The 13,154-nt window shown below is 48.4% G+C and overlaps 1 protein-coding gene across 1 annotated transcript in view; it reads left to right on the plus strand.

The window, feature by feature from the left end:
• The window catches only part of LOC144724981 (retinol dehydrogenase 10-like), a 35,683-nt gene extending 23,026 nt beyond the window's left edge, over positions 1-12,657 (plus strand). The window contains exons 4-5 of the mRNA XM_078604352.1: positions 11,305-11,439; positions 12,348-12,657. Of these exons, the coding sequence (XP_078460478.1) occupies positions 11,305-11,439; positions 12,348-12,516 (304 nt within the window). The 3' untranslated portion in view covers positions 12,517-12,657. The remainder of the gene's footprint in view (positions 1-11,304; positions 11,440-12,347) is intronic.
• The last annotated feature ends 497 nt before the right edge of the window (positions 12,658-13,154 follow it).

The raw sequence follows: 13,154 nt of genomic DNA on the forward strand, positions 1-13,154 counted from the left end.
GTGTTTGGACGTATTGTAAATATACTTGTAAATATAACGTTTTGCGTACTTTGCAGATGATTTCAAACAAAGCTGTGCAACTGGCGCCTTGAAAAGTTGCCGATGGCTTTTGCACAAACAAATAAAACCCTAACAAACACGTCAATAATGCTGCCATAAAAGGAAACCTAACATAGCAGGCGACGTTTCAGAGAATGAGCCATTTTTTCACAGCAGAGATCAATGATTTCGTATAACCTGACGAAAAATTACCTCTCAACTCCACGAGGTCCATTTCCTGAAATATAACTTAATTTTAAACTCAATCCCATATTAAAAAGTGCTCATCTCCCGTTTAGGGCCCCAGATGGTGGTGGGTGTTCCTATGGCAGGAGCCAGTCCATCCATAGGACACCCATTGTTGCCTCCCCCGCTCCAAGTGGTGCTCATTGTATGAACCACCAATTTGAATTCGCGACGCTCTCAGAATCAACCGTAATCCGTATTTGTACTGCAGGAGGAGGAATCCGATGAGCTGCGAAGCTCTTTGTTCACAGATGTCCAGTAGGGGCGGGTAAGAACGTTACAACAACAACAACAAATAACGCGGAAAAAAAACAAAATAGCAGTGCTAAGTCAAGCAAAGGCAAACAAATCACACACACAAAAAAAGTTATTTCTGATTGTGAGCCGCTCACTTTGCCGCCAGCTACCCGGGCCCGGATCCTTTCAGGGCGGCTTAATTCACCAACGTGCCAAAGACAAAGCCAAAGACAAAGATCACCCGTGTAGCTTTGGCAGAGTTTTGGGGAAAGTGCTGTTCGTGAGTAGCACCTACAGTATGAAGGCCGGCACGGCACACGAGGGGTGGAGGTGGGTGGCCAGTACCACGCACGGCCGCCTTTGTCTCCCTATCCGCGATGTTTGCTACACACCGTGCCAGGTACTCATTTGAGGCTGAGTGGACCTAGGCGAGGCCCAGAGCCGCTTTAGATAATCGTCACCGGTGTTGGCCGCGAGTGGGAGTCGAACTCGGCTGTCCGAGTTTAGCAGCACAGCGCGCTGACCGAGACGCCACCGCCGCTCCCCCGCGCAGCATCGTGCGCACGCACACTAGCGGTTGTTTTGTTTGGAAGGATTTAGGCTCGTTAAATCTTTAAGCCTTGCGCAGTGACGCAGGGGCTCGATCGCCGCGTGGGCCAGCGTGCCTCTGTTTGGTGTCACGGCAGAGAATCCAGCTGTTGGCTCGAAGCGGGACCTCGGGGAGGGCATCGTCAAGTCGTACCCTAAACGCGAGCCGAGAATTCTTCACCGCAGTCGTCATTGGCGAGCGATGCCTCGTCGCAAGTGAGAAAAGCCAGCGTGTGGCTACGAACGGGTTGCTGCAGCCATGCGCTGTGTGACGGCTGGCGCTCTGGACTCGCGATCCAGAGGGTCACCGGTTCTTATCCATCTCCTGGCGAAGCAGCTGAAACAATTGGGAGGGGGGTGGCGGGGGCAAATTTTTGCTAAAATCCCACCCAGCAGTATAACTGGGAACACGGCATCGAGTCGATCGGCAGTGAGTCCTTGTGTGTTCAAGTTCATTTATTAGGTATAGCCCTGTGAGCCATTCGGCTCTTCAATCGGGTGCAACCGCAACAAACAAAAAACAAAAACATGAACAAGAAAACATCTTAAAGTGACTATGTGCAAACAGAAAATCCAAGAAAAGACATTTAAACATTGCAGAAAAAGCACCGTACACCAACACTGTGTGCAAAAATCCCAGTGGGATGCAAGTCAAACAACAACAACAACCACAAGACAACTTAGATTAAGGCCATCAGTCTAACTCTGTACTACAACAAACAAACATGACCAAACCAAAAACTTTTCGAAAATCACCAAAATAAAGCCATAAAAGCAATGAAACAGTGATCATAGGAACTGTGACCGAATTTTCACAATAAACGATGTAAACAACATGTACTTCCAAACTCTGCAGCCATGTAAGTGTGCGTACTCCCTTCTACTCTATTTCGAGACGTCTGGCCAGCAAGGAAGAGTAGGCCAAACACACATTTTCGAGGGGCTGTCCAGAATTTCCTCTAGTGGAAGCCTTTGTTGCCAACAGTGGCATGAGCAAGCAGCTGCACGGCTGCACCTTTACCTTTTTTATAGTAACCCATTGACTAACCCCCGTTAAACCTTCAGCTGCGCATAAACGCACTTCTTCCATCTGACGCACTCATCACCAAACGGTACGGTGCTGCTAACCTCGTGACAATTAAACTGTTTTGGTATTTTCCTTCGCAACGCTGCTGTCCCACAGTGGCATGGCTCGCACTGTTTGCGTTCATCTTGAGAAACACCCAGAGTGCTGTGCGTTACTGGGACCTCACCCAGTGATGCACAGCAATCTGTCATTTCATTGGTTTTTTTCATTGTTGAATATTATCTCTTCGAAGAAACAGATTTTTGATACGGGAGTTAAAATGTATTAAGTACGTATGTTGAACTTCTTTCACATAGTACGTAGCCAATCGCGCTAATCAGAGGTACGGGGGGAACGATAAGAAACTAAACACAAAAAAGTAGTTCTAAGTAAAAGAGTTTTCATTCTAGATGTATGTATGTATGTACGTTGAACTTCTTTCGCACCGTACTACTGTGTGCATCGGAGAGCTGGGAGACTTAACAAGAGCAGCTCAAAAATAAGCTGCTCGAAATGTGAGCCGGGGCGAGTGTCCATCTGACCGAGACGAACGCTGGGTAATCTCGTGGCAAGACGCAAGGATTGGCAATGCCGAGGCACGATAGTCCACGGCAGGTGAGTGAGTGATGTGCTTACGATTCGGCAAAACAATAGGTGCGCTGGGTGGGACATGAGTGCAGGATGAGGGAGGTTCGGTTATCGACACAGACATCAACAAAACTAAATGAAGCAATTTGTTTTGAATGTTAACAGGTCAAGCCCACTGAGATGTATAGCTCTTTTTCTGAAACGACCTGGCGATCACAAATGATAGCTCGACGAAGCGGCTTATCATCACGTGGAAATGTAGAGCAGACAAATACTCTTCATCGCATGTTGATTCTAAAATGTGGAGAGGACCCGGAGAAAAATCCATGCGATCATGGGAAGAGAGAGAGAGAGATGCGAACTCCAAATATACTGCAGGCGTCACGGTCGGGATCGAGCCGACGACCTCCTGTATACCGAGGGAGCTGACATCTCGCCACCGTGGTGCCCAGGCATTGGGGTGGCCTCAACGAGTGCGGTGACCAGCGTGGAAGATCTAACTGCAGATGTTTGGCAGCTGTCAAGGCGGATTCTGGAGGACGCTGCCGCGTGTCTCTGCGGCACAGCAGCTGTGTGGATCCGGCGGAGGGCGGTAGAACGCGTTGGCAATGAGGTGCGGTGGTGGCCTTCACGATGTCTTGAACTTTGGTCTGGGTTATTTTCTGGAACAGAAATTGGAGGCAACCTTGAACCACCATCGTTATTCTTTTGCAAGGCAGTGGTTGTTAACGATTAGGGCGGTAAATTTATTTTTAGCCTGTTATGTTGTGGCACAGTTCCCAGAGCAATATCTTAAAAAACACAACACTCCCCAAATTGTATTGCAGTGCGTGCCGATATGGCTGTATGTATGGTAATGTAATACGTGTGTGTGTGTGTGCAGTGCGGTAGTGTGGTGGTTAGTGCGTCGCGCTACGATGCGATGCACCGAGATAGATTCCCGCTCACGGCCAACGCCAGTGACGAATATCTGAACTCGTCCTGCCATGCTGTAATTCAATGATGTAATGCACACGTCACGTGACTTCCTTAGTATCCCCTAGGTCGACTCAGCCTCAAATGAGTACCTGGTGTGGTGTGTAAACATCGCCACTCGGGGGACAAAGGCGGTCGGGCGTGGTGCTGGCCACCCACTCCCTCGTGTGCCCTACCGGCCTACATCGGTGCTACTCGCTAACAGCACTTTGCGTCAGCAGTCTGTTAAGGCTGTATTGTATAGGAGATCTTTGTATTGAGCCACCCAACCACCTGGTATGTTCCCTGTGAGTTAGTCCTAGAGATGTCCGCCGCTTAACACACGGCACAGGTGACAGGCTGAGGTCAGAGCACTGTGTCATCACTGTAGAGGTCCTGGCTATCACGTGGTGAACCTGGCTGTCACGTGGTCAACCTGGCTGTCACGTGGTGAACCTGGCTGTCACGTGGTCAACCTGGCTATCACGTGGTCAACCTGGCAAGGTTGAACCTGGCCATCACACTGAAAACGACTGCTCTCGCACCTGACCTGCCGTGCCTGATTTACGATTGATGGACGCTCCAGCCTCGTGCCGTGTCGCCGACAAGCACCATTGACCTAAAAAAAAAATAAGCGGCAAAAATCATTGCAGCAGTTTAAATATTTAAAAAAACGGAAATAGCTCCGCAAATGTTTAAAATTTGGCCTGAGTGTGTTTGGCGGCTCAAACTTCGAAACCGGTGAAGAAGACGGTGGTGGGGTGGTGGGGGAGGAAACGCACAGATTGCCCAGTGGCCCGGCTGCAGCGTTTGTATATTTTCACAGAGGCTCGTGTGCCCGCGCGCGTTCGTCCGCCTCATCACGGCTGGTGCCCGTGCCTGGTGGTGATGGGCTGCAGGGTATTTATGCGTTCAGGACGTGGCGAGCGTCAAAACGGAAGAGGGCCGCCGCTTTTTGACCCGACCTCGTTGACAGCTGTTTATTTTCCAGGGGCGAGCGTGACGTGGGCTTCATCCAGTATTGCTTTCCCCGCGCGTGTGTGCCCCTGCGTGTGTGTGGGTGTTTGTGCGTGCATGTGCGTGTGTTGTGGGGGGCAGGGGGTCGTGCGTGTGCGTGGGGAGCGGTAGTGTAGCGGTAAGCGCACTGCGCTACGAACCCGGCGAGCCGAGTTCGATTCCAGCTCACGGCCAACAGCAGTGGCGAATATCTTTCACGTGACGTGTGATGTAATACACACGTCACGTGACTTCCTTAGTATCCCCTAGGTCGACTCAGCCTCAAATGAGTACCTGGTGTGGGGCATAAACATCGCCACTGGGGAGACAAAGGCGGCCGGGCGTGGTGTTGGGCACCCACCCCCTCGTGTGCCGTGCCGGCCTTCAACGGTGCTCTCTAACAGCACTTGCCCCAATAGTCTGTTCAGGCTATACTGGGGATCGTCGTCTTTGTTGCGTGCGTACACACCTGTGTGTGTGTTCATATGGATCTGGCACAAATATCCAATTCCCAAGTCGCCCTTGCCGAAGCCATGTTGCTTAAATGGTCCTTTGTCAAGCTGGCCCTACAGAAGGAAGCAGGCAAATGTTCACATCATATAATAGGGCAGTGTGAAACGGGTGGCGCAGTGGTTAACACGCCACGAGATGAACCTGGTAACCAGAGTCCAGTTCCTGGCCACGGCTAACATTGTTCATGAGCGACGTGGCGAAGTATGGTCAAATAACCCCGATGATCGACATGATATGGCGAATGGCCTTCATCCAGCAATGGATTGACAACATGGCTGAACAGTTATTTAATTTCGTATTCAGAAAAAAATTTTACTTGTTGGGAGTCAATAAAGTAATTATCCAGCAGAGTTAAAAAATAAAAACAGGAAGTTACATGAAATTTCTCAAAAAACATGCGTGAATTTGCAAAGATGTTATTATTACTTTACAGGTGTCTTGATTCAACTCTGATAACCCACACGAGTTCATCGTCCCAAAGGCGGGTTGGCGCTTGCTGTCAGTGGGTGGACCAGGTGGATGGAGCAAGTTAATGATCACGTTTATTACACCGCCATACTTTGGCTAACGATTCAATAAAACGAAACTTAAAAGTGGCTGGTATAGTGCTCCAATGAGGTTAGCGTGATTATCTTTTTAAATAAAAGACAAAAAAATCAACTCAACATCAGAAAGGTAGAGAGATGACTCTAGAGCAGTGTTCTTTGATAATTTTCAGAGGCAGGAGCCACTTTCGCTGATGCGACATCAGCAGCGTGAGTGCCGCCACACGGGGTGTCTTCACGATTTGTGTATTTTCGAGGGCAGCACTAAAGGCCACCAGGGGTTGCCAGCGGCCCGCGGGCCTTGCAGTGAAGGACACCACTCTATCTTCTTGGTTCTTTCGGTAAAGTCACGTAGAAGGGAAATAATAAAATAATAAAACATAATAAAATAATTCTCACGACGCTTCGGCCCCAACGCAAGCAGCCGTCCTCCTCGGAAAGACAGCGTTTGAATGACAGACCTGTTCTTCACCTGAGGACGGCTGCTTGCGTTGTGGCCGAAACGTCGTGAGAATTATTTTATTATGTTTTATTTTTATTTTGTTATTATTTCCCTTCTACGTGACTTTACCGAAAGAACCAAGAAGATGAATCCCTGCAGTCACGAAAGCTTTAAATCGAAACACCACTCTAGAGAGAGACCCCCACATCCCTGGCCTCTCTCTGGGCTGTGCAGAAGACGTCGGTAGGTCCATTGCATGAAACGTCGCCTAGATGTTTAAGCCCACACACAGCGCTACTGACGAACGCAGTGCATTTCATCTTCTTGGTTCTTTCGGTAAAGTCAAGTAGAAGGGAAATAATAAAATAATAAAAATAAAACAATACAATAATTCTCACGACGTTTCGGCCACAACGCAAGCAGCCCTTCTACGTGACTTTACCGAAAGAACCAAGAAGATGAATCCCTGCAGTCACGAAAGCTTTAAATCGAAAAGCAGTGCGTTTCGTTGTTGTCACCGCTGCCGACGCAGCGGTGGCGGTGGCAGCTTCCGACAAGTAGTTTTAAAATGCATACATGGGTTATCGGGTTTGGCCAGGACCTCCCTGTTTTATTGAGCATCGGTGGGTCCATAAACCTCTAAAGCGGTGCTGCCAGAGGAATGCATTTTCGTTTCAGAGCAAAGTCATTACTTCCACAAACCATGTGAAGAGTTGAAAAAAAACAGAAAACCAGTCATGGGAAGAAAAAAGTGCTCCCACAAGCAAGCAATCAAACGAGCAAATTCTCAGGCCATAATGGTTTTGCAAGTTTACCACCTCGGCCCCACTGCAGAGTATGCTCGAAACGTTTCCTCTTTCACCTCGTAAGCGCATAACCGCGCGACCTTTAATAAAAAAAAACCCGAAAGAGCCCCGCTAATTCCGAAATAAAGCCCTCCTTTATAATCGGCCACGCTCGTCAAACGTGGCACCGCGACTCGACTCCCTTTGAATTTATTGCCCGCACTTATTACACGCGCACAAAAAATATTATAATAATAATCCTGGCCCCCCTAGCCTCCTTCCCCCCCCCGAACGGACACACCGTAATTTAAAGATCAGAGAGTGGGGTGGGTGGTGTGGGGTGTGCGCACCGTCGCAAATATTTTCGCGAGGAATTTGCTGGCGCGTGGCCAGACAAGCGTGCGGGGCGATCGTGGCTGGCGGAATTGCGCGCTCTCTGACCCGAAAAGCATCGGGCTGACATCGAAGGAAAGTCCAATTACGCCGATGAAATAGGGGCACCCCTTGACGTGCCGCTCACTCGCACGGGACGGGCGTCCGCGTCTCTCTCTCTCTCGCTCCGTGTCGCCGGGTTTTTCCGGCAAGAAGTTAGGAGAAATCCATAGCTCGCTTGCCAATAAAAAGGGGAAAACATATTCTCATATTTTGAAACTGGCAAAGAAGGTCCCATGATGTAGCTGCTCACCCAGAGCTCTCATTACTCTGATAGTGCGTTGTCTTTGTGCTGTACGCCTTTTGGCGTCCTCTGGTCTAACACCATTTGAGACGAGGCTCAAAAGAAAGCTGTCTCTGGTGTGGACCAATCAGTTTCAAAGTCTTTGCATATATTATCAGAGTATGTTTTTTGTTTGCATTCTGACCACAAGTATTGTGGTTAGTGCAGACATGATTCCTTGTAAAAGGTTTCAGTTTGGTGTTTTAACATCTTAACGCAACTGTTTTGTTGCCAGAAAAAAAAGGGGGAAACCTGATTCTCATCAGAATCTTTGTTTGCACAGAAGGAATCGGTATCGTCCTCGGGACAATGCCGTGGTGTCGTGGGTTAGCACAGTCCAGTCTTGGTGAAAAGTATCTCCCACGTTTGCTTGGGAGGTTCTGAATTGAAAGAATGTAAAGATATACATGCACATGCTTAAATGCCGCCATAGTAAAATGGTGAGCGAACTGGACTTGCAATCCAGAGGTTAGCGGCTTTGATTTGATCTCTCGGCGCGGCAATTAAAACCATCTTAAAGTTTCCTATATCACCCCCCTCCCCACCGCCACCTTTGTTACCTCGACACTGCAAAAGGGGCATGCCACAGTTAATCGACTGCGGGGAGGTTACCGCTGTGGTGGGGCAAAATGTGGGTTCTCACACAGTCAGCAGGACATTGCAGGGCTGCACCTCTACCTTTGACAGAGGTGAGTCGTTATGTGGGGACAACCACAGGGCAACGTGCCACAAAGTGGTGCTAGTTTTATTTAGTACCAATCTTACCTTTTATTTTTTACACGGATTTAGGTTTTTTAATATATACAGCGGTATCCATATTAAAACTGTGATTTGGGATGGAATCCGTCACGCATCCGCTATTTTGACATAAACCTCATTCAGCGGCCTAAATGGATGGTATTGCATTTTTCAAAGTCCAAAGGACGTGCAGAGATGTCTATGCTGTTCATGAGTAGAACGCCCCATCGGCCACCTCTCTCGAGTTTGAAACTTCAATCGATTGATCATTCATAGTGCCAAACGGTTATGCAGACGGAGTATAACCAGGAGGGGGCAGGGGGATGGGAGATATATTCTGGAGCTCAGCCCCCAGACAGCTACGAATGAAATCAAAGCACTGAGTGTAACCATTCCACCCCTGTCCAATGCTCAGTCCAGCAATTTGATTAATGTCCAGACCAGAATTAAACCATTTCGTCTAATCTTTGCCACGTTGTTGGCATTGTTTCCCGTTTTGAACCTTCCCCTGTAGAGCTTTGTTCATGCCGTTAGCTCAATTGTCACCTTTAGCAGAGCACTCGCGTTGATTTACTTCAATCATCAATAATCGATTTGCAGAGCCAATGGTGGAAATTCCACATATCTGTGGTAGAAGAGAGTCTCGATTTAAAGCTTTCGTGACTGCAGGGATTCATCTTCTTGGTTTTTTCGGTAAAGTCACGTACAAGGGAATAAAATAAAATAATAAAAATAAAACATAATAAAATACAATTCTCACGACGTTTCGGCCACAACGCAAGCAGCCGTCCTCAGGTGAAGACCAGATCTGTCGGGGAGACCTGGTCTTCACCTGAGGACGGCTGCTTGCGTTGTGGCCGAAACGGCGTTGTGGCCGAAACGTCGTGAGAATTATTTTATTATGTTTTATTATTTTATTACTTCCCTTCTACGTGACTTTACCGAAAGAACCAAGAAGATGAAGAGAGTCTGTCAATAATACAACTACTGTTGACTTCCCTGCAGAGTGGTACTCACTTTGTCAGCACCGAAGGGATGATGGGCTGACTCAACCCCCAACCAGGATTTGAACTCGCAACCTTCCGATTGCGAGCTGCTCACTCTGAGCATGTGTGCCTCTGAGAACGATGTATAGCGGTTATTGCGCTGCGCTACGAACCCGGCGACCCGAGTTCTATGTCCCGCTTATGGCCAAGACCAGTGACGATTATCTGAACCGGTCCTAGGCCTCCCCTAGATCGACTCAGCCTCAAATGAGCACCTGGTGTGGTGTTTAAACATCGCCACTGGGGAGACAAAGGAGACCGGGCGTGGTGTTGGCCACCCACACCCTCGTGTGCCGTGCCGGCCTTCATAGGTGCTCGCCAACAGCACCTGCCCCAAGAGTCTGTTAAGGCTACACGGGGGATCTTTGTCTTTGTCTGAACATGTGCGTGTTGGCACGGGTGTGTGTGATGTGCCTGCCTGCGTGTGCCCGACTGCATGCGTGTTCAAAGCTGTGCGAGTGTGCACGTATGTCCATGTGTGTCTGAGCACGTGCAAGATTACATGTTGGTATGTCTGAGCGTGCGTGTGTGTGTACGTGCGTGCGGCGGTGGTGGCTGGGTAGCAGCGTGAGTTGCTATCCACATGGAGACAGAGAAGAATGGGGAGGGGTTGGTGGTGGAAGGGCAGATGGTTGAACACAGAGCAGAGCAACAGCTCTGTCCGTCTAACTCTGACTCGCTGCATTCTCCGGATCCCTCGCTCCCATCCCCCACTCCTCACCCACCCACCCGCCCACCCATGGCTAGACCCAAGGGGAGCAGCTCTCGCTCCCACGGCCGCCCTGGCCCAGGAAACAGGAGCAACACACACAACTCACACACAGGGGGATGTCTCATCTTATCCAATGTTGGCCAAGTTCAGCGTGACTTTAATCAGCTTTGCATACGGACGGAGAGAGTGGTGCGTGTGCGCTCGTGCTCGGGGAGCGGTGGTGCAGCGGTTAGGTGCACTGCGATACGAACTCGGCGAATTGAGCTCGATTCCCGCTAAAGGCCAACATTGGTGACGGATCAGAATCATAATATTTATTCATATTGGAGGGATCCGATGAGCTATGAAACTCTTTTTCTCAGTAGTTTTTCACAGATGTCCAGTCGGATATCTAAACCGGTCCTGGGCATCGCCCAGGTCGACTCAGCCTTAAATTGTACCTGGTGCAGTGTGTGAACCTCAGCACGGGGGAGACAATGGTGTCCGTGGTGCTAGCCACACCGCCCCATCGTGCGTTGTGTTGGCCTTCATAGGTGCTCGCTCACAGCATTTGCCCCAACGATCTGTGTCACCTTGTGTGTGTAATTGATGGGCTCTAAAGGAAAGTATATAATAGGCGACATTATGACTAATGGACCTTCTTCATAGCGCATAGATTCGTGAGGCAAATAGTAGGGTCATTGCCTGAAATGTTACCTATGTTTCCTTTTAAGGCCACGGTGTTATTGATGAAAGTGTTGTATTATCTGTGCTGGTGCATCACTGCCAATGCAGCGTAGCCCAATAATTGATATATAAAAAACTAATATTATTTTACCTTTCATCGTGTCCTCCTTTGAAACAACATTTATTTTGTTAAGTCACTAACTTTTGATTTAAAGCTTTCGTGACTGCAGGGATTCATCTTCTTGGTTCTTTCGGTAAAGTCACGTAGAAGGGAAGTAATAAAATAATAAAAATAAAACATAATACAATTATTATTGTGTTTTATTTTTTATTATTTTATTACTTCCCTTCTACGTGACTTTACCGAAAGAACCAAGAAGAAGTCACTAACTATCTCTGTTGCCTTGCCTACGCGTGTGCGTGACCAGGAAGGAGATTGAGACGTACATTCTGCCGCCCTTGAAGCCCGAGTTTTGCGTGAGCCAGGCGATGAGGGCCATCCTCACCAACCAGGCGATGATCTGCATCCCACGCCTTATGTACCTCACCGTCTTCATGAAGAGGTGAGCGGACGATTATGCAGGCCCATCGATCAGCACAGGGCACCCAAACACGGTCATTGTTTCGGGGCGTCATAGTGGTTGGGAGGCTAGAAATAAATGCACGTTCGTACCCGGGCTCGGATTGGCCATTGGCCAGTCCGGGCATGTGTCCGGTGGGCAGGTCCATTCCGAGTGTCGGTGGGCCGTTCCGTGTGGAGAAATTGCAAACATGATCAGAGTAAAACAAAAAAAAAATTTTGGTAAAATATTTTATTACCTCTTATGTGTACGCTTCATTGCTGATTTACGCAACCAGTTGGCACTAAGTCTCCATATTCGGCAGCTCCAAAGATTCTTCCCCACCAGTCCATTTGTTTTATGGACCCGGCACAAATGGGCCATTGAAAATGCAACAGCAAAATGACGCTAATATGTCACATCGCAAATATAGATACGAGTAGACAGTTTGTCACAACATTTTTTTTTCAATTGCCTATAGCCAGAATTTGGGTCGGTGTGTCTACAAATGCCTAGGCCGATTTTTAGTCCCAGTCAGTCACTGTTTGTACCCCTTTTTCCACTTGCACATCTGAACTGTGCCAGCACGGGGCAAGCACAACACGGGTGGTTTTCCACTGGCTAAAAATTCCTTTCCAGAGATGTAATTTGAAACAATATTTAGATGGGGGTATTATTGTTGTTGTGCACAGTCATTGGAGGCCCCCCTGAGACTGTCAATGTACTCCACTTGGCAACCCGGTTGAATCACAGGCAGCTGAAACCCAGGACCTCAGCAGTGCCTGCTGAGTGCCCTCACCCCCAGAGCCACCTGGCAACCTCACGTTTTTTTGACGTGGAAATTCTTCCGTCTGCTCCCTTACCCACCCACCCACCCCCCCCGTTTCCGCGCGATGGTTTCTCCCGTGCAGCATTCTGCCGTGGGAGGCGATCGTCACATTCTACCGCTTCGTGGGGGCAGACAAGTGCATGTACCCGTTCTTCGCTGAGCGGAGGCGAGCCCTCAACAACAACCAGAAGGACACGCCGTGGGACATGAACTCTCCCGAGCCGGCGTGCAATGGGCAGAAGGAGATCTGAGCGTGCGCGTGAATGTGCGGTTACGTGTGTGTGTGTGTGTGCGATGCTTGTGTGTGTGTGTGTGCGCGTGGGTCAGTGAGTGCCTGTACATGTGTACGAGTTTTTTGGTCTTTGAAAGCCATTAAAAGCGCGTGTCCCTTACCACCTTTCATTGCGTCAAAGTTGAAAACCATCAGTGTTAAAAGTAGGGACGAGGTTTGGGATTTAACCGTATCAGAATTTTTTTGGACATCTTTAGACCATGACAACGATATGATAATGTAAAGTGTCTTAGTCCTATCGATGGTAGCTTTGCCGGTTGCCACAAAAATGCGGAAGTGACGTAATGTTTGTTGCACCACTGGCAGTTTTCAGATCAATCTGAAACAAACTAAATATTCGGATCATGTGAAAGTTAATTTCTAGGCTGGGTTTTTAGATATTTCAGATTAAAATATGACCCTTTTCCACCAGCAGTCATTGGCATCTCGACTGTGATTTTCTTAAAAATGAATAATCTTTGTCATGAACATCAATCATCACGTCATTATTCACTCATTACTGCAATTACTTCAGTGCATGGGTGTTACCAGATTGCCATCAACATCATCATCATTATTTACATAATCGTCAAACTGGCATTGCCACATCCTTATCAC

This window comes from Lampetra planeri, chromosome 22 (assembly GCF_965212315.1).
Source record: "Lampetra planeri chromosome 22, kcLamPlan1.2.h2, whole genome shotgun sequence".
In the NCBI taxonomy this organism is placed as follows: Eukaryota; Metazoa; Chordata; class Hyperoartia; order Petromyzontiformes; family Petromyzontidae; genus Lampetra; species Lampetra planeri.